At 39.8% G+C, this 24,347-nt stretch overlaps 3 protein-coding genes across 6 annotated transcripts in view; 1 reads left to right on the top strand and 2 right to left on the bottom strand.

Annotated features, from left to right (window-relative positions):
- rab5aa (RAB5A, member RAS oncogene family, a) overlaps positions 1-24,347 on the top strand; it is a 37,977-nt gene that overhangs the window by 6,029 nt on the left and 7,601 nt on the right. The window contains exon 1 of one of the 2 annotated variants that reach the window (XM_020606895.1): positions 23,062-23,302. The exons of the other annotated variant lie outside the window; for it this stretch is intronic. The gene's annotated coding sequence lies outside the window, so the exon portion shown is untranslated. Of the gene's footprint in view, positions 1-23,061; positions 23,303-24,347 lie in introns of those variants that run through there. 2 annotated transcript variants of the gene reach the window in all.
- lrrc69 (leucine rich repeat containing 69) lies at positions 13,163-16,694 on the bottom strand. 3 transcript variants are annotated; one of them, XM_020606891.1, is made up of 10 exons: positions 16,460-16,694; positions 16,273-16,362; positions 16,027-16,159; positions 15,849-15,921; positions 15,462-15,657; positions 15,308-15,379; positions 15,100-15,201; positions 14,790-14,969; positions 14,474-14,600; positions 13,163-13,200 (listed from the first exon to the last, which is right to left on the bottom strand). In XM_020606891.1, the coding sequence occupies exons 1-9, from the start codon at positions 16,544-16,546 to the stop codon at positions 14,493-14,495; spliced, it is 1,041 nt and encodes a 346-aa protein (XP_020462547.1). In that variant the 5' UTR covers positions 16,547-16,694; the 3' UTR covers positions 13,163-13,200; positions 14,474-14,492. The 3 variants fall into 3 exon arrangements, with proteins under 3 accessions (XP_020462547.1, XP_020462548.1, XP_020462549.1); XM_020606892.1 differs by having other exon boundaries at positions 16,033-16,159; XM_020606893.1 differs by having other exon boundaries at positions 16,273-16,351; positions 16,460-16,547.
- Positions 17,257-21,173, bottom strand: otud6b (OTU deubiquitinase 6B). The gene is made up of 8 exons (XM_020606894.1): positions 20,878-21,173; positions 20,062-20,210; positions 19,751-19,849; positions 19,270-19,470; positions 18,977-19,097; positions 18,753-18,814; positions 18,557-18,663; positions 17,257-18,047 (listed from the first exon to the last, which is right to left on the bottom strand). Exons 1-8 carry the CDS (start codon positions 20,951-20,953, stop codon positions 17,963-17,965), a joined length of 900 nt encoding a protein of 299 aa, XP_020462550.1. The 5' UTR covers positions 20,954-21,173; the 3' UTR covers positions 17,257-17,962.

Below are 24,347 nucleotides of genomic sequence, written 5' to 3'. Positions count from 1 at the left end.
GATGAGGCGATGCAAAGTCAAACAAGAGAACTAATCAAAAGTGACGTTCAAAATTCAGCGCATGCTGCCAAATGTATGGAGCATATTTAGATGTAGAGAGCTTCTTGTAAGCCATTCTACTCATGATGGTATTGCACTTAAATTTGTCCCAGTGGCTTTTCTGACCCACATTGTCTGGATATATACCAGAAGAGCGTATTCCTACATGGCGAAATGATGCACAGCAATAGAATAAGTATTATTTTAAGCCTTTTACCTAAAAGAATACATGGAGGTGTAACCTATTTATAATCCCCATCATTTTGATTAGTAACTGTAATATAACTTGATATTTTTCCTCAGCAACTGTAACTGATTACAGTTACTTTTATTTTTTAATTTAATTACAGTAACTAGTGACTACTTACTCCCCAACACCGTCAGTAAGTAAACATTTTTCTGAACCTCCATATTTGACATTGACTTCTTGGGGAGAGCAGGTACGTTTTCAACCCTGTGCATACGTGTGCACTGTGTGCATGTGTGGGTGTTTAAGCGCCAAAGTGAACATCTTGCTAGAACGTTAAGCCAGGAGGTCTCTTCTGTGCAGGCAACCAGGGGAGACGAGGTGATTGATGACTAATGAAGGCTGAATGAGGAGCTGAGGCCAAGCACAGTGTATACTATCTACTCTGACTTTACCATATGATGGATGACACGCAGAGATACAGTACTCACACACGATACTGTACAAAGTGTATGTGCTTGTATGTGTGGCCTCTATGAAAGCATTGATGTGCGTATTAATACGGAAAGGTTTATTACTGTTTTGTTATTTCTGTGATTGTTTCATATGTGTGTCAGTGTGTGTCCTTCATTTACCAGGTAATGCATGTTACTATTGACATTAGCTGATTCCCATCTGTCCTTACGGACTTTGGAGTACTTCTTGCTCCTGAAATTTATGGCGTATTCCAGAACATCCTTCACACCCCCTGGCCCGACTTCCATCCACCCATCCCTGGTCCTCTGTTTCCCTGATTCCTCCTTATCCAGCACCCTCCCACTGCTTCCCCAGCTGTTGTGCACCTGGGTGTAGGCCTGGGTGAGCGATGGAAACGCGTGTCATCCATCTCTCTGAGGGGGCATGTGAGATATTTGTGTGTGTGTCTGTATGTATGTGTAGTTGGAGTTTGCTGGAGCTTCCAAGAAGCAAAGAAATATCGGGGGAGGTGGGCCGTGAATAAAACTAAATGACATAGCTTTGGGTCGGTGCTGCTAGAGTGGCCTGGCATTTAATGGTAGTCTGTCAGAAAAAGGTTTTTATATCGATGAAAGCTGGGGAAAGCATGCCACAGACACGTCGAGTTATCATCTTGATTTAAAGTTATTTATTGGTGAAAGGTATGTGAAATAAATTTTTTATGCTAAATGTCACATTTTGCAATGCAGATGAGCCGAGATATTTTGGTGAAGTATACATAGGACATCTCTGCTCTCCCATGGCACACAAATTTGATTGGTGTGTGAGGGAGGGAAGATGGATGGAGATTGTCTGGGGTCGGTTGTCAGGGGACCAGGGGAGGTTGCAACGTTGTTCTATATCTGCGAGAAATGTCTCAGATCGAAAATGGCAGCTCCCATATGGATTCAAATCCAGACACAACCAGCATACTAATAAACAAACTGCACACAGACAGCGATACACAAAAGGCATGCACATGTAGAACAACATCACATACATACACTCTTGTATAACAAAACAGAACAGTCCCTACAGTAAGCCTTCTATATAACTATATGGCTTATAAAAATAAGTCAACAATTTCAAAAATGATCATATAGAGTAGAGTAGCAGACTTTATATATAATGACAATATTCAACCCTGCATTTGATCATTCCCATGCAATAACTATATAGCTATATATTTATATTACCAAAAACACATTCCTCCAGTATTAAATACTGTCTGAATAAATAACATGAACAAAACTATTACACAACTTTAGATACCCCTACTACTTAAGTGCAGTATTAAATACCACTGTGGTTTGGTTTGCATTGTTGAGTTACCAATTGGGGGGGGGGGAGACACGCTGTCAGCTGTGGTGAACAAAGTCAAACATCTAGTGGGATATTTCTCTCAAGATATGTAAAACCAAATCAAGAATGAGTGAATATTGGCATTTGATAGGGAGTAAGACAAGGACTTGTATATCACTCTGTTGTGAGGTGTTTGCAGCTTAACAGATCCGTGCTTTAAGTGCTTACGTTTTTTTGTTTTTTTGTTTTGTTTTTTTTTACAGAGTAGCTTAATGGGATTGCATGTGTTCAATATGGGATATGTACTGTTTATTTTGTGGTATGGGATATAATGACTGCTTTCATGAAGGTCCAAGACATTTCTCTGCTGATAAATTCATGGTTCAGTTAAAGTCTACATCACAAGTTCTTGCTGAGTTATGGTGTTTTTAGCCCGCTGTCAGCAATGCCGATAGCATTACCGGAGCCAAACGAACTCTATAACTGTACAGTCTAGTGAGAGATAAACTTGAATTATATTAGAAATCACAAGGTGAGTTTGTACAGCTACAAAGGACATAATTAAATGTTTCCCCTGTGTGCTCTTGTGTTGCACGTGTCAGCTTCTCTGGACAAAAAGGCAGAAGCTGAAAGGGCAAGTTTAGTCGATTATTCCGAGTAGCAAATATTTAGAGGGCTGAATCTGACATAATTAATGTAAGACCAAGCGTTTGAGTTTCACTGTAAATGGAAAGCTGTAGAACCTATCTATTATTAACAACCAAAGACATAGATGTGCAATATCTAATATGAACCTAATTTGTCTCTTTTTCTAGTGCTACTTGTCGTTTAAAGTTTGCCACAAGCCACCTGGGAGACACACCAAACATGTGGAAGAAGGTGCTCTGGTCAGATGAAACCAAAATCGAACTTTTTGGCAACAATGCAAAATGTTATGTTTGGCGTAAAAGCAACACAGCTCATCACCCTGAACACACCATCCCCACTGTCAAACATGGTGGTGGCAGCATCCTGGTTTGGGCCTGCTTTTCTTCAGCAGGGACAGGGAAGATGGTTAAAATTGATGGGAAGATGGATGGAGCCAAATACAGGACCATTCTGGAAGGAAACCTGATGGTGTCTGCAAAAGACCTGAGACTGGGACGGAGATTTGTCTTCCAACAAGGCAATGATCCAAAACATAAAGCAAAATCTACATTGGAATGGTTCACAAATAAACATATCCAGGTGTTAGAATGGCCAAGTCAAAGTCCAGACCTGAATCCAATCGAGAATCTGTGGGAAGAACTGAAAACTGCTGTTCACAAACGCTCTCTATCCAACCTCACTGAGCTCGAGCTGTTTTGCAAGGCGGAATGGGCAAAAATTTCAGTCTCTTGATGTGCAAAACTGATAGAGACATACCCCAAGTGACTTACAGCTGTAATCGCAGCAAAAGGTGGCGCTACAAAGTATTAACTTAAGGGGGCTGAATAATTTTGCACGGCCAATTTTTCAGTTTTTTATTTGTTAGAAAAGTTTGAAATATCCAATAAATTTTGTTCCACTTCATGATTGTGTCCCACTTGTTGTTGATTCTTCACAAAAAATTACAGTTTTATATCTTTATGTTTGAAGCCTGAAATGTGGCAAAAGGTCGCAAAGTTCAAGGGGGCCGAATACTTTCGCAAGGCACTGTACTTCTGTACTGCTCGTCCAGCTGTAAACTGTTAAACTTTATTAGCCTGCGCTTCAAGTTCTTTTTAATGAGACTTACAAAATATCACTGCTAAAGAATTTTACTCTTCTGTATCTCACAATTCAATTCAATTCCAATTCAACAAGCTTTATTGGAACGACAGTTTGGATATGCAATATTGGTAAAGCATTAGCATTACATCTACAAATATATAAACACATTTACAAACATCACAATTCATAAAAAAGACAAACTTAATTGTAATTATTTAAGTTAAATAATAAAAATGAGCTGTGAGGAGATGACTACAGATATAATGTGGTGGTGGTGTGCTGGTTGTCCCTTTGGCTGTGCCATGCATAGATATATTTTGCAGCTTATATATTGCTGACTAGTTTCTCCTAGTAGATTTATTTTGATTTGGTCAAATTCCGGGGTTTTACATTTAATTTGTGTGAAGAACTTTGTGCTTATACAGTATGTTGATAGGTGTTACAGTATAATAAGTGTTGCTCTGTGGACAGAGCTGACACAGTCTGTCCTCTTTAGGCTTGAAGGTCTACCTGTGTCGGCCGGTCTCAGTGACCAGGATGTCATCACTGAGCCTGTACATCTTCAGCATCTTCCTCAGTTTCTGGTCAGATAGTCTGTCATTGTGTACTGTCTGTTTAGAGCCAAATAGCATTGAAGATTAGTTAGAGTTTTTGTAGTGTCTAATAGTTGATGTAATTTTCTTTGTGTTTAGTTATAATTCGGTTGTGTGAGGGCTGTCCTGTGGCCTGGTACTGTTAGGGGAAGTGAGTCTCAGCACCAGCTGGCTGAGGAGACTTCTCTTGGCAGCGGAGGGCTTTGTAATGGTACATAGGAGCTGGGGCTGGCCTACTGGTTTTTAGTATTTATAGAATTTGACTACTTATTTTTGTATTCAGATTAAAAGGGGAAATTGGCCTAATTTAGCTCAGCATTCATTGTTGGGGGTGTTTCTGTGGACTTTTAGACTGTTCCTGGAAATTTCAGAGTGTAGGGTTACCATTGAGTGTTTGTCCCTTTTTTTTGAGATTTAAGATCACGTCAGTTGAAACCTTTAACTTTCCTCCAGATGGTAAAAACATGAGGATAAATTAGATTAGATCCCACCGACTCATCACTGTTGGGCTAATTTAGGTCATAGAGCTACTGTCATATGAAACTCTTTCCTCCATCTGGCCTTCCCAGTCTCCCTCTCTTTCCTCTGAGGTGTTGGATTCATCTTTTTATACGGATTTCTAGATGGATTCATTTTGCCTTTCTCGCCTGTTTTTCTCTTTCCTTCACAATCTGGTATTTATCATTTCATCTGTTTGATTTGACAGTTTTCTCTTTTGCTATCACTTTGTGAAATAACATCTTGCATTTATCACTCCATCATTTCCTTTTCTAACACGTTGGACTGATCTGTCCTCCATCACTTCATTGCAGTCTCTCTGTCTGTCTGTCTCTGTCTGATCCACAACAAATGTTTGACCAAGCTGTTCCATACTGTATTATTCAGTGCTGTGTGCGCGAGCGGGCGTCATCAGACATGTATGCCTGACATGATGCATTGCTTCTGTTTAATTATAGAGATGCTGAATAAATATTTACAGATGGCCGATCCGTCTTCTCCCAGCCAGGCCCAGGAGTGTGATTTATGAACCATCAGTTAATGCATTAAAAAATGGCTGTCATTGTTTCTGTATGGAGGCTGGATTTATATTTCAGGTCTTAGACGCAGCGTTAACACTTGAAAGTAGCTGCTATGAGTCGGGATGGACTTTGTTCTGAGTTTCTGTTCTGAGGTTCGAGAAACTGGTATTAACTTCAAAGGCTGTCAGATGTGGTGGATGAAAAGAGTAAATGGAATATATTAAAGTTTTAAAACTCTGCCTTGAAATAACCCTACTACACCTGGAGTGGATTCAGTTTTAACCTGAAATGAAGTAAACTTTACTACCATGAAATCCAAGGTATCATTTTTAACCCTATCATTCTAAAATGACCTGCCTTTAATGAAGTAACAGCCTGTAGACTGCTGTTCTGCAGCCAAAAGATGAATATTAACAATAAATGTTACCATCAAAAATATTGCATTAGTTAAGAAAAGTGTTAGAGAAACTAAATTTCCATTAATGCAAAGTCTATAAAAACAAATAAGTAGTGTTACAATTTAGGGGGGGAAATGATGAGGAAAATTAAACCTGACCTAATTCAAGCCGGAGAAAATGAGATCCTGAATCAAGCCAGCCCCAAAGAGTCTGACTAATTGGATCTGGGCTGAGATTCAAAGCTCTAGATTAGCAACCACTGGATCCCCCATTGTGGAAACAAAAGAGCTGCACTAGTTGTGCACAGATACTACATCTCTGCACACTCCTTCAGGAGTCCCAGCCTCTTGTAGTATTTGTCCCTCCCCTCCTCATTTTATTTATTTCATGTTCATTTGTTCATACTCATCCTAACCTAACCATCTCAAACCCTTAATGCCTAACACCTAACCAAGAACAGAGAGCCCAACCCCCCTACCCTAAACATTAATTGGTTAATTCCTAATCATAACCCCCAACCCCCTTGCCCCAGCCCTAACCATAACCATTTCAAATCTCAAAACGCCAAACCTTAACCAGTGACCTAGACCACAGCCCCCCTCCCCTTAAGCCCAGCCCAGACACCTACCCTAAACATAACCATTTCAGATGATAATTCCTAATCGTAACCACAGTCCACATGTTGAAGTGTCCTCGGGCAAGACACTGAACCCCCCAAGTTGCCCATGATGGCGGTGCGTATACATGCAGCGGCCCAGGGCCCTCAGCTCAAAACAAAATTTCGTTGTGTCACAATGTTACAATGATAATAAAATAAAGCTGCTTCTTCCTCCTTTTCTCTCTCTCTTTGTCTAATAATGTTTGTTTGCTTCCCCTGTGCAGTATGTGTGAACAGTGCGCTTGGGTTTCCCCTGTTGTGTGTTTGTGCAGTCTGTCTTCCTTCCTTCTACTGCATGTCTGTCCCACCTAGAAGTCTCGCTGACGTTTTTTCCATTTCACAACCCCCCCACCCTCCACCCCAGTTAAAGTTTTTCAGGGGGGTAGTAGTTCCTCATGAGTCGAGGGTCTAAGGTCATTTGCTGTAAGGATTGTAAAGCCCCTTGAAGCACATTTGTGATATTGAGCTATACAAATAAAAACTGACTTGACTTGATACATTAGGCTGAAAGAACTTCCATATAATGTACAACATGACTTGTAGCTAGTGAGTGGATAACATCATGGTTCTTCTTACACCACTTTTACTCAGTGACTTTCTAGAAGCACATGTGTCAGTGGAGTCTAAAAATAATGGTGTAACAATTTGAAAAGACTGATTTTGCATAGAAAATTGAAGAATTCTGACTCAATATTAAATCTTGTTTCATGTAGTATAGGAACCTTATGCACTAAAAACTAAGAAAAGCATTTCTTTATTTGCAGTACCCCTTCAAACTGTAAGTAAACATTTTCTTTAGTAGCTTAACTAACCTGCTAATGTATTTACTTGAGCACCAAAAGCGCCGTCCCTTAAACTCTCAAAACTTCAACATTCTGATCCAGTCCAGTTTTAGACTTTGAGTGACATTTATGTGAGCTCTGAGGTAGAGCACGTTGTATGTCTCTGTGTTGTGCATGAGCTCTGCTTTGGCCGCTGGGAGAGAAGTACAGTAAAAACACATTATGCATTTCCCTTCTAAACTCACTGGAGAGCTGCAGTGTTTCCTAATGCTCTCCTTTTTACTGCACACAGGAGAGGCTCTGTGTGTGCGCCTGTGTGAGAAAGTCCACTTGCACAAGTAACTGTGTGTGTGTGTTCTCGTGCAGGTCGGTGTACTAGCCTGCTTGCTGATGCTCCGCAGCCATCTGCTATCTGGTCAGTCTGGCGAGCCTCTGGAGGGCACCTGGCCAGCAGCTTGCTCACCTGGCTCTGCTAGACCCTGCCAACCACCACACCTGGCCTAGCCAACACAGGAAAAGAGAACAGATTGCACAGCGAAGTCAGAAGCAGTCCTATGTACATTAAAACATTATACAATGTAGCAATACAAGATGTAGTATTTGCTGTTCAGTGTCACCATATACTGAAGATCTCAGATTCTCAATATAAGATTCAATAAAGAGTAATGTTTACGTCAACTGCATCTGCCCCAACAGCCTGTGCCAACCCACTCATTTAGCATATGATGCCACTTCCTTCCTGCAGGTTGTGGTTGTCCTCTGCTATCAATTATACTCTCCTCTCCCTGCAAGAAAGATGCTCTTTGTCCTCCGTCTCACACACACACAAATATGCGCACAAACCATGGACGCAGAGGGACAGACACCTGCAGAGTGTTTGTCACCTCTACTGTTGGCATCTGCGACCGCACGGCATTGTGGGAGAGACGGCCATCTGTTGTCGGCAAAGCTGGAATAGAAAGGAGCAAGCAGGCACCATGCATCATGCTGCTCTTTTCTGTTGGTCTGAGCTATGTAGTGTTGTGCTGTTATGTTGTTTTCCCTTCTGTGTGTGTAACTCACCTGAAATAATATAGCAACAGGAAAAAGGCATTAAATAGCCTACAAATACAATCGCGTAGTTGTTGCTAAATGTAACTATCTTCTCTTGAGGGCATTAACATGTTTTCTCAGGAAGTTCAACATGTGCTAATTACACAAAAGTGATGCCCCACACCCAGTGTTTTGAATTCCTTAAACCCACATGCAATGGTCTCTTTTTGTCAAATTGAACTCGCTTCTAATTATCTTGGAAATGTTTACCCCTCTTCGCAGGGAAACGGCATTTGATTGACATGACAATGGCTGCAAAGTTTCTTCAATTATCTTGGCAAGGTTACGATTGCTGCCTCTTGATTCACAGCAGGTCCCTGTCATTCTGAACACACAAATGTAAAACTCTTTTCTCTACCTACACTGCTGTAGCCTATGTCATTTAAAATGTGACAAAATTGTATATACAAGATAGACAGGTAGTTGGAATCACTAAAAATGACTGTGGTATATAAAGCACGTAGAGTGAGCTCATGGCCGCTTTCAATTCAGTTTTGTTGGTCAGTCACTAAACTATTGTGATCCAAACTGAAATATTTCAACAACTGTAAGCTGAAAAAACTTAGATAAATCGACTGGACTAGGTATTTAGGTCGAAGACGCTTCACCTCTCATCCAAGAGGCCTGAACTGATGAAGCCTCTTGGATGAGAGTTTTTTTTTCCAGCTTCAACAACTATTGGATGGATTGCCATGAATTTTTTTTTTTTTAAGTTTCATTGTCAGTGGATAAATCCTACTGACTTTAATGATCCATTAATATTTTTTCTTGAGCTGTCATCAGGTTAAAATGCAAATTTATCATACTTTATGGCCAAATACCTGCAAATCTAAAAGCATCCCAGCATCAGATATCTGTGTGTTTGACACTACTAAGAAAATGTAACCTAAGTAAACATGGTAAGCATTATCTGTTAAACATCAGCAGGTTGCCATTGTGTATCTATACAGAGCCCACATTTGTTGTGCTAAGGAAATTCATTCTTGTCATGTCTCTTTACAAAACCAGGTGTGCTTGAAATGGAAGGCTAGGAAGTACAGCCGAGTGCCAAATACACCGTCCTTATTTTCAGCATTATAAAATGTTACAACTAAAGCACTTGGAATATTAGTTAGCAACAAAGGCAAATATGCAGTTGGAATATGCAATAAATAAAAATTAAATAAGTTCTAGTTTCAGTTTTGTCAGTGTAGGCAACAGCTACTTGTGTGATGTTGGTAGAAAACATTTGCTTCACAAGAAATGAAGCATTAACTTCAAGCAACTTTAGTCTTTATCTAGAGGAACTACTGGAAGCTTTAGAAAACTTAAGACATGATTGAGTAGTCAGACTGAGACAACACACACATTAACCCACATGTTCCTGAAGGACATTGGAGGGTGCAGGACATTCATTTGGCTGGTTGCTTGAGTTGTGGGTCCGCTCATCCAGCCAGGATTCACATCCCAGACAGATGTTTGGCCAGCCAAGCCTGCAGTGCCACAGGCACTGTGTGTTCTAGAAAAATCTGGAGACCATGCTGCTACCTGGTGGCCCACCCGCCTGCTGCTCTGGTACACTGGGTATGCTCCGGTGGCCATCACATGACCTCAAACTGGTTTTTCAGATTGTGTACCGTCAATCATAATGATGATAGAGAGAAGCTGGATTTGTAAGACTTGGTAGGGTCGACTTGGCTGGTGCGCCACTGTATCCGCCCAGCTTAATATACCAGATTATTTGGCATAATGAATCAGAAAGGTAACGTTATAAATATTTATATTCACATACATGTGCATCTGAGGATTTACATTTTCTAATTAAAGTCAATACCATGGAAAAACAGAAATGAATATCACACAATAAAAACTATTCCAACTGAGTTGAACTATCTTTAGTAACATCAGAAGACATAATGCAGCATCTACATCTCTTTCAGCTTCTGGTTTTCCCTCCGGTTTTGTTCCCCAAATAAACAAACAGTCACTCTCTTCCAAACAAACAGAAAAGCAGAGGAAACTTTCAAAGAGATTCAAGGACATTCAAGATTAAAGATTTATTTGCTCTTTTGAAGTTCTAGTAGTGCTTTTGTCTTGTTTCTTCGACAAATGTGCTGTGGTAGAGATGTCTTCACCGTGTGCTTGGTGCTGACCTGGAACTGCCAGAGAGAGGTTGCTGCCCTGAGAGCCGGGCTCTTGTCTCAGGACTCCCCCTAATGAGGAATGGCTCAGTGATGGCATCACTTCTTTGCAACCTCAAAGGACAGACAGTTTACTTGCTTTGTTCAGACTGTTATGTGTGTATGATATTCAGTGATGTGGAAAAATCGAATAGATTGGGAGGAAGCTGGGTTATTACACTAGTATGTACAGTCTGGTGCACTACAAGTCTAGCTTGTCGAGATGATTTCTTCTCACCTTCTAATCTATATCAGGGAAGCTCTTTTGTTGGATATGTTGATTTTGATAAAGAGATAACACAGTTATTGTCTTGTACATCAGGTGTCTTTGCCATCTCCTTTTCTACTGTAATGCATCAAGTGTAAGGAAACTTTCACCTTTTCTCATATTCGGTTGTGATTATTAGATTTAACAGTCACACAGTGCTCTGATCTCATACTTAGATTTCAATTAAGCTTTGAATTCTAATAACAGCTCGCTGTTCTTGCTTTTATTAGCTGCTCTATCTCTTTGATTCATCAGGCATATCTCAGTGCTGTGCAGCAGCGCATCTCTCCCCATCTGCTCAAGAGCCAGCAGAGACTCATACTGCCCCCTAGTGTCCGCAATCATCACTAACACAGCAAAATTGATTGTGCAGCCATCAACCAGACAATACCCTGGTACTCTGCCAGTGGCTCGATACCAAGATCTGCCATGGGCAGCGATGCACGACAATAGATTCTGCTGATTGGAGTGGTGCACACTCTTGGCTATGACACTGTCCTACTGCTCATTATTGACTGGCTGTTTTTCTCCCTCTCTCCAGTCACAAGGCCCCTAATTCAGCAATCAATGCTACTCATTTTAACAGCACCTCTACTGTTGGCCAGAGGAGATAGGAGTTGAAATCAGGGTGAGGCAGTGTCAAATCATTCTTCTAAGCTGAAGACTGCAATCATGGCTTTGAGGGATCACTGAAAATGAGTGTTGCAGCTGAGATGTAATGCTGGATGGTGTTTGTTAGTGAAAGCAGTTGCAAATACTTAAGTGTAATAATATAAAACTTAAAAGTGTGGATTCATACACAACCACAGATAATGTAGGTGATGTATTAAGCTTTAACATATAATACACAGACTTGATAATACAGATGGTAGTATCTACGATATCAAAGAACCAAAAAGTACAGAGACAAGGCTGCTTATGATCTTCAGCAGCAGATGCACACATTTTCAACATATCTATTACAATAAAAGCTTGCATCCTATATTCTGTTTTTAGCCAATGTGCCACTTGCTTTTTCTAGCTCCAAGGTGCAAAGTGAGCCTAGGCTCCTCTAACCATCCTAAGTGCGTGCTCCAAATGACAAGACAGACTAAATGCCCCCCTAGCAAACAACAAAAAGTGCTTTAACAAAGGAGGTATGTAATGAGCCCAACGTGCCTTCTCCCCAATACATCATCCTGAGTGACTTTGCCAACATCACTCTCTTTACCTCCAAGCATGGTAAATACTTTAGCATTCTTTACTTTATTCACCCCCATGAGGTAGCCATGCCATGTGAGATAGGTATTTCCACCAGAAGCAATATCCCCTCACAATAATTATATCAGAGTGAGAGAATGGCTCATTAACATATGCTAGACATGTCAGGAATTTACAAGTGCCTTTTGTAGACGCTCTCGTCAGTGTGCTGCTCCCATCCGTATGGCGTCTCCTTAGAGGATGCAGCCTCCTCATTTCCATAGATGTCAGTCAAGCTGCATATGGTTTTTTGAAACATCCTGTACAAAAACGCAGCTCTCTCTGTATATAGTAATCATAAGGGACTGCTCAGTGATATGGAAAAAGTGTGTTTATGTGGGAGTGTGACTGTGTTTTGTGAAATGACATGATGAAAACAAAGCGATTGGGGCAAAATTATCTTGATGATGTGCCATCAATGTAGCGTGGGTGGAGGAATTGTGTTTGCTTTTCTGCAGAGTGTTAAAAGATGTTTGTATGTGTGAATACATGCAGAAAGCTTGACAACAGGCATGAGACACCAGACCGACAAGTCTCAAGGCCACTGAGCCACCGAGTACTACTGCTGCTCCTGCTGCCGCTCCACTGCTTCAGGACCCAACATCTGCTGCCTGCAAAAAGGCATGTGTTGTTGGCCTTTCCCCCATTAGTATGGTGCCAGCAGATTGAAACAACCTATTTATTAGCCATGTTCATACACCCCTTAAAATCTAATTCTGAATTTCCATTGTGAGGTTATTATGTAAATCTACTGAATATTTGGTACAGTTGTGTATCATTTATGGGAAAATCTACCCCAGAACAAAATGGCACCCATGTAATCGTAGTAATGGTAATTAAGTCTTTAAAAAGTTTGAGTGTAGATTTTTAAGCATGCGGCTCTCTTCCAGTGCTGGAGGCAGAACAGAAAAGTCTGTAATGATATAACCATTCAAAACGTCCCTTGTGAAATGCTCTGCATTTATAATCAACGAAAGCTGAACCTAACGGGGAATATGAAAATTCAAAAAGAATTGAGTGTTTATTGGAAATTAAACCTAAATTCATACTACAGAGGGCAAATGGCAAAGTTGTGCCCTAGTGCCCCTGCCTTTTCCCCTTTCTTGTCTGTCTGACCCCCAGGCTTCTTTCAGTCCACACCAATGATGCCATGGCAGACTGGTGTGTTGTTCCACTCTACCACAGTGGCTGACTTGGCCCGATGCCCTCACTCTCTAACAGAAAGTAACCTCTCGAACCTGACAACAAAAGCAATTTAGACTTTACAGAAAATACAAATATGGGCATTTAAGCATATGTCCACCTCGCTGTTCTGTGCCAAAAATGAATAATTTCAGTGAAACAAAACCAAAGAAATCATTTTAAAGGGATATGGATTCATTGGCTGGAAATGAAAAAGTGACCCAACAGTGGTATAACAGGAGTTTAACAGGAAACCTACAAAGGTCAATGGAGATGTAGAGAAAAGTCATTTTGTGTTTGAAAGAGTCCAGCCCCAGCAAATGTCACTGCAGTGACTGAAGACCCAATGTCCATTTCCATCACCGACCACACACTCTATCTCTCTTTCTTTCTCATTCATTGTCATTGCCTTTTCCCTTTAAGTGCACTTTCGCCCACACCACTTGGAAATTGATTGAAACAAAATGTCACAATTATGCCCTGTAGCTCGCCGCTTCAATTATTCATCAATTAGGGGCTAGGCTCCTTTTTTCCTCTCCTCTGAGCTGATTTTTCATTCAGTTTGCTCGAGATGTATGGCTCCCCTGCTGTTAACCAGTCCAAAGTCATTAGTTTCTGGGTTTGCAATTAAACCTGATGCATTATGCATGAGGCTCCGACTCAGTAGACACACACAGCAGCGGCCGCAGCAGCTAGCGAATGAGCTAGCAAGCTCTGGAGGTGTGGATGGGAAATTAATTTGCTAGAAATGAAGTTCTCTCTGTCTTTGTATCTCATCTCTTGTCTGGAAGGTTGGAAGAGATGTCACTGGCTGGAGATGGAGATAGCATTGGACTCTTAGTGCACCTTCATTAGCACTGACATAGGATTAGGATACCAGTAGATTTAAAAAGTTTAAGTAAACAGTTTATTCTCATTTTGCTAGAATTTTAAGGCTTCGTATAGGCTTTGTGTTGAACAAACCTGATGAAATTGTCTATATGTGAAAGCAGTTGTATACCTGCACTGACCAGCCAATGTGGAAAAATGGGTGTGGTAAAGCTATTGATGCATATACAAAGGTTTATATAAATCAGGTGTTAAGCAATGAAACAGGGTCCAACTAAACATACAAATCATAGTGTTCATTTTCTGCCACCTAGTGACCATAGATTCCAATGTCATCTATGACAAAAAAGACATAAGCTTCATAATCTTGCTGCAAAATAACATCTAAATATTGTGGCAAATGCATTGTTTTGCAAGGTTTATTATACCATATGAATATTAATAGATCTGTTTCCACAGTTTTAGTATATATGGCATAATTACTGAGATTTTGGATGGTACCTTTTTAATGAACTTGTATTTATCTTGTAGCAACACCATAGTAGGAGTGTCCATCTGTGTTAAAACACTTGTATGAACAAAGACGGGCGCGCACTGGAACAGTCTGCGCACTCCGCATTTTCATGTCCTGTAACACACATAAACATGGCAAAGCACATTTGATCTTAAGAGCAGTTACATAACACATTTTAGTGCAGTATTACTAATGCAGTCATATATCCTGTACCAGGTATCACAGGTATGACAATCTTTATAAAAAAATCTTTTAATATAATACCATAATGCAATGATAGTTAGCCAAAAACATTCATCCAACCTTCCTCAGACTGATAAAATGCACACACTCCAGCCAGGTGGTGAGGAAGGGGTCTAGGCAGAGCGCACAACAGCCACAATTAGCCAAGAGGGCAGTAAGGTATGGGTAGTGTGGAAGCATCCTGTGGACCAGAGAGAACCTGTTCCTGTCCTCCCGCAAGACAAATCTGGCAGCCAGCTCCTGAGATACAAGGATGACAAGAATAATGAGGAGTAAATACATCAAAACAGTGTTACTGAAGAAACACAAAGGCATATTGTGAAATAAATACAGCTAAGTGTTCTGTATGCTGTACTTCAAGGGCAGGTACCTTTAATGTAAGCACCTCTACGTCCTGTGCTGATGGCACTGGCTCCCACTGCACAAATCTGTTGCCTTCACAGTACAGCTCCTTCAGGGGCAGCAGGTGAAACTACACAGTGGCACCCAAAGCAGAAAGGGAGGTTGATTTCCATATTTGTTACATTTTTCCATAACATAGTGGCCCTAAATTAGATAATAAATTATATATACTGTACCTCAACAGGGAACATGGACAGCATGTTCCCACCCACATCCAAAACCTGGAGTTTTGCCAGGGCCCTAATTCCCTGGGTGAAATAAGTTTGGTTATGTAGCCACAGGACAAACATATTTCCTGAGAAGTTAAGAATCACATCAGTGAATATCCACCTCTGGTAGGCTGGTCAGCCAATTTCTGGCTACATGGAGTTTAGTTAGGTCTTTACACTGGTACAGATGCTGAGGTAGCCAAGCCAGGTTGTTGGAAGTCAAGTTTAGCTCAGACAACTTGGTGAGATGATCCAGCTCAACAGGGACCTCCTCCAGTTTATTGTCCAGCACATTGAGGTGTTGAAGCTTAGTGAGGCTGAAGGGACATTTGTGTTAGAAGCACATTATTTTAACCCCTTTGTGACCATCAGTTGACCATTTATTCAGAGAAGAAAACAAGGTCAGGCTTAACATGTACAAATATTAAATCTGTAGGCGTCTTCAGTACCAATTACTGCAGGTATGAAGCTTCATCATGGACACAATGGTGCCATAAATGCAGCCTACCTTTTAATTTCTGGCGGAAGTCTTTGAATCTGGTTGTGGTTCAAATTGAGCACAACAAGGTTTTGTAAGCCATCTGTAAAACACAAATGACAACATAGGAATTAGTGTTTAGCTGTATGGTGTTTTTTTAACAAATCTTTGGAGGTGTTAATAATGCACAACAGTGAGAACCTGTCACCTGTACCTATCACCTCAGGTGGCACTAGCTTAATTTGATTGCTGAATAGATACAGTTTCTTCAAGGACTCCAGATGGCCCAGAACAGCAGGAACCTCCTTCAAGGCGTTATTTCCCAAATTCAGCTCCGCCAGCTTGCAGGCATTGCAAAATGAAAATTATTTAATCACAAATCTGTGTGATGTGTAAAACAATGAAAGTGCTACCTTGGCAATTTTCCAGCAAGCAGATCAGCTCTTAGACTCACGTTTTGTAGAGAGAGAAGCTCACCAGGCAGAGCAGTGATGGAGTTGTTGTTCAACAGGAGAACTGACAGGTTTGTTAATCTGGAAACACACTTAGGAATGTATTTTATTTTCCTGGAACTCAAATTTAGAGATGTTGATTTGCCATATAATGCCCTAATCACTGAGTCAGCCATTTGCTAAACATACCTGTCTTTTCTCCTTAAGGTTTCCATGGTGACAAAATGCCTTTTCCTCTTCTTCTTTAGTTCTTGTACGTTTGCATCCGATGCTCATCGCATTAGCGCCCTCTTCTGTGCGGCTGACAATTAACTTTACATTTGCCTAAATAATTCCCCATATGATGTATCTAGGCTAATTCTTGTCTATTACCCCTGTCCTGCTTCATGTTGTTTAAAGGATGAAGTTTGCATTACATGCTGTGTGAACGGTAGTTCCCATTTTCAGGCTGTTTACTTTGATAAGCTTGAATGAGATGAACAGCAATTTAGACCGTTCATGTTTGAAATATGCATACACTGTGGTATAAATGTCTCCGATGTCTGTTATCTTTAGCACATGACCACCAGGATGTGACCACACAGAATGAAAGTTCCACCCTAACAGCTGTTGATAGTAACTCTCTTATAGTTGTGATTTATTTCCTTCCAGTAATATTTGTAATTTATTATACAACACCTAGCAGTTAGGCCGTATATTAGCTACAGTGAAGTAAAAGGTGCTGTACTGTCTCTGATTGATCACAGATGCCAGCTGATTGTGTGTCCTATTCTAAACCTACTGTAGTGATTATTCTCTCTTCCTTCCTGTTGCTCCAAAAGAGATTTCCTTTCAGGACTTTTGGCTATGTGGCATTTACATGTCTTCTTTGTTTCTTTATCCCAGCCTTGTTGCCAGGTACTAACAGCCCATGACTATATTAATGTTTGAGCCTCTGTCTTACAAAGTGGCATCTCTATTGCAGTTACTTGCTTTAATCCATCTTTTGCTTTCATGTCTCCTTTATTTCCTTCCGTTCCTTTGTAGGAACTGAACTGGAATTCCTATGTTACTGAGTTTGTACAGTGTAGTCATGACTTCTGTTAACATATCTGAGCAAGCTCAAATGACTTAGACAAGAGTTTGCTTTTAAGAGCTTGCGACCCAGCATGGTGACAGCTGAATATTGTAGGATGTTTCCATTTGCACAAAACACTTTGCACAGCATTTTCCAGCATTACTGATTGACTAAAAATACTGGAGTGAATACTTTGTGTGATGTCTGTACAGTTTACCAAAGGCAGACATGATGCAGGTGTTAACCGTTTTATGCATGCAACCTTTAATATTTCCTACATATGTCAATCTCATTATTATTGTATGTGTTTATATAACATTGCTATGATTTACAGATTCAACAGCTCGGTTCATTCTACAAACACTGCAAAAGTTAAACAGCCATTGGGTGACATTTGGTTGAGTGACAAGTATGACCAACAGCTCTTACATTCTCTTCTGCTCAAGTGGATTTGCTTAAAAAGAATGCATTATACCAGCGCTTTCCAAAATGGGCTGCCGGGAGACTGGTGATCCGAGGGCGTCCAGTGTAAATTTATTAACATGGTTTCTTTTTATGCTGTTTTTCATTTGCACAATCCACCCTCCAAATACATTTGTATGTAGAGGCCCTGTGAGTGTGACTGGTTTGAACACTCAGCTGTCCCCTGCAGCGGCTGGGTCCTTGAGCTGCTCCACAGAATTGTAGTGCTCTCCTAATCCATAGGCATGATGCATATAGCTGCAAACAGTGAGAAAGCATATTGTGAGGCAAGGACCCTGAGATAAAATCTCCAAATTTTGAAAACCTCTATTAGAACCTGTCATTTAATATAGTTTATGCATATATTAGAGCTAAACAGTATAGGTTTGTCTGTCTACAGCTGCTTTGTGTGCTGCATGAAAATAAAGTGATAACATTATATTGGCATACTGTACATGTACAAATACATGTGTGAACAGCAGTTACCCAAGCTGTGATATGATCTCAACTGGTGAGAGCAACAGCGTGCTAAATGAGAGCAATCTTTTGGTGAGCCCTCATAAACACTTACTTTACATAATTACATTCAGACTCACAGTAGGATAAAACCACAATAAATGCTTTGCAGGTTTGCTACAACATTAACTGTTGTAAATGCAACTATACTGTCTAATGTAAATGCTCAATTTTCAAATTTTATAGGTTTTTCTACTAAGTTGCTGTATATTTTAAAGTTATATTAATATAACAATGTGTGCACCACATACACAAGGGTAATGGGTTCACTGGCATATTCTTCTCCAATTCGTATAGCTGGGGAGTCAGCCTGGATCACTTCTATTGGCAAATGGAGAACTTGGGTCAAAGCTCGCAGCTGTTGGTTAAGACAAGAAAAAGAAAATAATTTCTGTAAAGTACAAAGAGCGACAACACAATGTTTCACTGTGACAGAACTTAACTCACTTCCAGTTGCCCACCCCAAGCTGCTGTGTGCTCCACATCACTGCAGTATTTCTCAAACTCATCTGGAAACACAATAAACCCACAAAAACTTGTATGAATACTGTACTTTACACATACTGTAGTTACTTTCTAAAAGCATGTCTGATTGGAATATCTATGCTTCCCATTTTAAGCCTTTTTTTTAATAGCATTTCAGAAAACCAAAGTAAACGTGACAGTGTTACCTGGTGTGTACATGTCCCCAGTGGTGGGGTTAGTGAGGAAAGGCAGGAAGTCATCAGCATGGCTTCTCATGTGGTCAGCAGTGCGAGACCGCAGTTCTTTCACACTCATGGTTAACTCAGGCTAGAATAAAACAGAACAGAATTATCTGTGTATAAAAAGTGAGTCTGTCGTAGCAGTACTGTGTAATGTCCAAATGTAGTAACTAAATAGCACAGTAGCAGTGACTATAGAGGGTATAATTTTGCTTATCACATTTCTGATAGGTATTCAAAGTACACTAAACAATATGTACCTTTGATCGCTGTGCCAGCTGATCTTCAATGGCACGGTACATGCAGTGGCCATCAGAAGAGATCTCCTTGATCTGAAGCTGTTGTTGGGCAAGTTTCTGTGCTAGCCTCAAGCCCTCCTGGTGTCTCTCACCCTGCAGGTTCAGCATCTCTGCCTCTGCTATTCTGCTCTCCCTCTCCTTTTCTTGGGCAGCCTTCTTGTCCTAGAGACGGACATTTAAATAAGATATTTCATTAGTTCTTAGAGCCATGACTGCAAAGAATTTAAAGGGACAACAAACCAAAATGTTAAGGCCTAAGCAATATTTGTATATTATTCAGAGTGCTGTGCTTTTTTCATGGGAATTCTGGTAAATAAAGATGCTACAGAATTAGCATGAAGTGTCCTACTTCCACTGTACAGCGACGGTAAGTAACAGTTATTAGTGTGGCCAAAACAGAAGCACTTAAAGTGTCCTGTTTACAAAGGAACCTGTGTCTCACCCTTCTCTTCTGAGCTTTGGTTACTCGCAGTTGTTGGATGTCTTCTTGCTCTCCACCCTCCACCTTCATGGTCTCAGCTCCATTTATCAACTCTTCCACCTTACAAAGATGAGTGAGAAGAGCTTTGGCTATGTTGCAAATTGACACTGATCTAATAAACAGACTTTGTGTAAGAATGAACAATGATAGAAATGTGAAAAAATGCAATCTGTACACATTTTAATCAGTAGCAAAATGTGTTTGCTTATTTTTCAATTTAAATCCAATGCACCGCCATGATATTTGTCTCCTGCCTGAATGCAGGCATTTACCTTTGTGTCAGTGGTAGATTTGAGTTGCCTGAATTCCTCCTCGTGTCTGTTGCTGATGTCAGCCTCCAGCTTGGCAATCTCATCTGTTAACTGTTTCCTCCTTTTCTTGTCATTTTTAGGGACAGCATTTTTCATGCTTTGGATTTTAGCTGAAAATGAAGCACAAGATGCATATATACATAAAAGAAACAATGAACAGCAGTACTCTAAACAGAGGGTGTAGACAAATTTGTGATAACTTGTCTTGACTTGGCCATACAATGTCTATATACAAGTAAATTCCAAGCAAGAATGCAGTAATGCAAGGGTGTGGTGTGGAGAAAATATTGAATGAATAACATAACCAGTTGTTTTATGTCCATGAAGCAGGTATAGAAAAGAGCGTATGAATACAACTTTGAAATCTCGTTATTTTCTGGTCCCACCCCAATCGGTGATGTCATATAGGACTTTGCCTTCAACAGCTGATGGCTTGATATATTTTGATATCAACGAGCAAAGTATGACAGTTTCAAAGCATAAAGATAGTTTACTTAGCTGCTCTCTGGGATTCTCTGCCTTTTACCCTTGTACTAAAAACTACTACTGAAAAACACACTGTGCAAATAAACTATTAATGACCTATGAATGAATATTGTTATTATTGTATGTTTACATATTTGTCTCCAAATGACTGATGCTACTACTGTTACTAGTGGTGACATTGGACTAAATTCCGAGAGTTAAAACGAGAACCGTGATAAAAGCAAACTGACAGCAAAGGCTAAAGTAAGGATTACATAGTTGGAAAGGTTGGAAACAGATTAAGCTAGCTACCTTGCAGATCTTTCTTTTCCTTGCGGTGCTGCTTTAGCAGCAGCTCCTCTGGTGTCGCTACTGTCCCCTCCTCCATGACGGGATGCTAATGCTCACTTTGTTCGATGGCAGTCTTTGTGAGCTACATGAAACTAACAACCATTAGATAAAATGTCGTGAGTATAGAATAAAGCACATCACTGACACGAGATTAAAAACATATATTCCACACCAAATAAAACGTGCTGATACGACTTCTTCCGGAATAGACAAATGCAGAGTAGGGCGGAGCCTTTTTCTTCTTCTTTGCTATTTTATTTTTCTTATGTTGCTATTCCGCCATCCCTTGGCTTGTCACTTTACTACAATTCTATCACTTCATAGAAGCAAATGAAGTGTCGTAATCGCTTCGATCATCATTACAATTTTCATAATTAATTATTCAGCCCATGTCCAGATTAATCTCTTTTGGGACCCAAGGGCAAGTTTTTGTTGTTGGGCCCCTACTGATCCCCATTATAGCCTACATGTCAGGCTTATTATTTTCCAGGACACCCATAAAACAGCCAGTATTCTCGATCTAAATTGTCATTAAGAAGATTAATTGATTTGTTGATTAGCAGAAAATTAATTGGCAATAATTTTGGTAACTAATTAACTGCTTAAATCATATTTAAAGCAAAAAGGGAAAAATCAATAGTGCCAACTTTTCAGATGTGACTTTTTGCTCATTTCACAGTGTTCCATAATTTGCTAGTTGTACTGTTGGTTAGACAAACCAAGACAAAAGACACTTGAATATGTTAACTTGGGCTTCCGGGAATAAAGGTGACCATTTTCTTATTATTTTCAAACCGTTTATATACTGAACAAATAGATTTCTGTTACACAAAATTCTGATTATTATTTTATGTAAATAGTTTGGGCTTTTTTTCTTGTAAAATACCTGATAGGTCATCTCTTCAGGGCTCTAAAATTATGAAAATAAATAAAAACAAATAAAATTGAATGGAAAGGAAAAATCACTTTTATTGTATTGCTCACAAATCAAATCCACACTAAAGCTATAGTCTTATTGTGGACCTGTGTGAGGGGCTGAAATAGACTCTATTTTACTGGGTCACAAGCCAAAAAGACAATTGATTCTGTTGATTTACATTTCTTGGCTATGAGTAAGATAAAGATACAGTTGGTCAGTATGTTGATATTAGCGGAGGACATTGCATCAGTGTATAATAATTATTTTGCAGTCTATACAGATGGGTCTAAAAAGCCAAGTACTGGGAAAACAGGCTTCTCACTTATGGCTCCAGAATTTAAAATGGCAATTAAAAAGAGAACATCAGATGATTTGGCAGTATACAGTTGAATTGTTAGCAATTGCTACAGCTTTGCAGTCGATAGAAGATGTAAAAATAAACAAGGTTATAGTGTGTTCAGCATTATTATCACCGCAGTCATGCGCATCCCAGAGGATACAGGACATGGTTAATGAAATTAAGGAATGAACATTTAGACTTCAACAGATGAATATATTAATGACATTATTGTGGGTTCCAGCTCACAGAGGAGTTACAGGAAATGAAATGGCAGATGTGCTAGTTAAGGGGGCAATTAATCAGGAGTACATTATGGAAATTTTATTCAGTAAAAAAGAGACAAAGAGAATGATATGGAACCATATTATGAAGGAATGGCAACATTCTTGGGGAAAAAGGGAAGACAGAGGGAAGTAGGAAGGGTAAAATCTGAAAAAGGAATTAATAGAGAAGACAGTGTAATAACAAACTGGATTAATTAAACTTTTCCATTAGGTAAACATCCGACTATATTATGTCAGCATTGTCAGAATGAGGAATCAGTAGTCCACATATTATGTCAATGCCAAAAGTATGCATCTGCAAGAGAAACATTAAAGAGACAATTTAGGAAGCAAGGTGTAGAAGAAATCTGCATAAAATTTATACTTGCCATTAAATAAGAAATAAAAAGAAGTAGAAGTAGGTAGGCCTACTGCAAGAAAACCTTTTTAGTTGCAAGAAATAATCCATTTTATAGTCAAATGTAACATTGAAAAAAAAAAGTAAACAATATCAGATATATGCCAGGGGAGAACAACAACAGAACAAAAAGAAAAAAAAGAGTTTTAACAGTTTATAAAATTATATAATTTTAATAAGGTAATTGTCTTTAAGGCCTTAGGGTTTGTGGAGTTCTGGTTTCTGCACGGTAGACGTGCTGTGTGACGTGGCACGGGGGGCGGAAGAGCTTGTTTGTGTTTTGGTTCTGAGGGGAAGTTGCGAGAAGAAAGAAAGGAGGAGACGTGACGGGATTGTTGAAATAATTTTCGTGGTTCCCCAACACAAGCTCATTTTATTGTCCCGGATTTCGTGTGTAAATACTACAGCGGCGGCATTTAAAGTCCAAAACATCATCTGGCTCTCAGGTAGCGTATTTGACATGAATCGATAAGCTGTGGTTTCCAGTTGTCTGACTGGCTAACGCTAACGATTGCTCAGTTGTCATCGGGGACTAACGTTAGCCAACGCCGTTGTTAGCTGGTTTGAGCTAATGTCGGTAATATTTGGTAGCAAGAAATGCAGAGATACTGGCCTTTGTCAGATTGTTTCGAGTCCAGCTGTTCCTCTTCTTTGTCATTGTGCTGTCACTAGCAGGCGGACACTAATGTGTGGTATAGCAAGCATTATGACAGACGTAGTGGTTGCTAATAGCTAGTTACATGGGTGGAAAGCTAGCAAGCTAACGTTGGTGTTGGTTAATTAAAGGGTTGGCTACCTCCATTAAATAAAGTTAACCAACTTGCATTATATTCCAATTTGATAACGGCAACTAGTAATACGACGACTTAAGCTATTGCGCTTCCTATAGTTGTATTTAGCTGAGCCCGTCGTTTAAATGCTTTGCACAAAGTGGTTGGGAGGCTAACAGTTTGAAAGCTAAGGTTGGCTAACAGCAGATAAGCTAACTCGTTAGACAACAAAAACAGTGTGGAAAATGGCGTCCTCTTCTTAAATCAACAAAGATTATTGACTATAGTAAACACGATCAAGGGTGTTTACAGTCAGCACACAATAGTGAAATCCAAATATTTTGCGAGCAGTCATAGAGTGCGCAGCGTTTGCTAACAGTCCTTGTCATGACTGTTTTCGTGCTGCAGTTTCAATGTTAGTTTTCGATGGCTTGCGTTTTAAACTCCTTTTCAGAATTTATATATTGATATGATGGTGCTTTGACTTGCATAACTTGAGCAGTTTATTAAGCCATTGCTTAATAGACTGATACAACGACACAAGTAATTAGAATTGCGTTTTCAGAATCAGAACCTGCTTTATTGGCGCTGGTGTGTCGGACACACGAGGAATTTGACTCTGGTACATCGGTTCTCATATTTAATTCATCTGGCTTGCAGAAAATGTTTTATCAACTGATATAATTATGTACATCTCACAATACATATATATATATATATA

Source organism: Monopterus albus, unplaced genomic scaffold, assembly GCF_001952655.1.
Source record: "Monopterus albus unplaced genomic scaffold, M_albus_1.0 scaffold82.1, whole genome shotgun sequence".
In the NCBI taxonomy this organism is placed as follows: Eukaryota; Metazoa; Chordata; class Actinopteri; order Synbranchiformes; family Synbranchidae; genus Monopterus; species Monopterus albus.
The sequence above is the reverse complement of the archived record's forward strand: the minus strand, read 5'-3'. Positions and strand labels throughout refer to the sequence as shown.

Bases quoted from the DNA above. Each gene is read 5' to 3' on its own strand.
- lrrc69 (XM_020606891.1), bottom strand. From the start codon at position 16,546: ATGAGCATCGGATGCAAACGTACAAGAACTAAAGAAGAAGAGGAAAAG. The intron at 16,363-16,459 runs GTATGTTTAGCA...TACATTCCTAAG, and splicing joins ACCTTAAGGAGAAAAGACAG to TGTGTTTCCAGATTAACAAA. The intron at 15,658-15,848 runs GTAGGCTGCATT...ATGTCCCTTCAG, and splicing joins CTTCCGCCAGAAATTAAAAG to CCTCACTAAGCTTCAACACC.
- otud6b (XM_020606894.1), bottom strand. From the start codon at position 20,953: ATGGAGGAGGGGACAGTAGCGACACCAGAGGAGCTGCTGCTAAAGCAG. The intron at 19,471-19,750 runs GTGAGACACAGG...GTCCGTCTCTAG, and splicing joins CCAAAGCTCAGAAGAGAAGG to GACAAGAAGGCTGCCCAAGA. The intron at 18,664-18,752 runs GTGAGTTAAGTT...CTTAACCAACAG, and splicing joins CTTGGGGTGGGCAACTGGAA to CTGCGAGCTTTGACCCAAGT.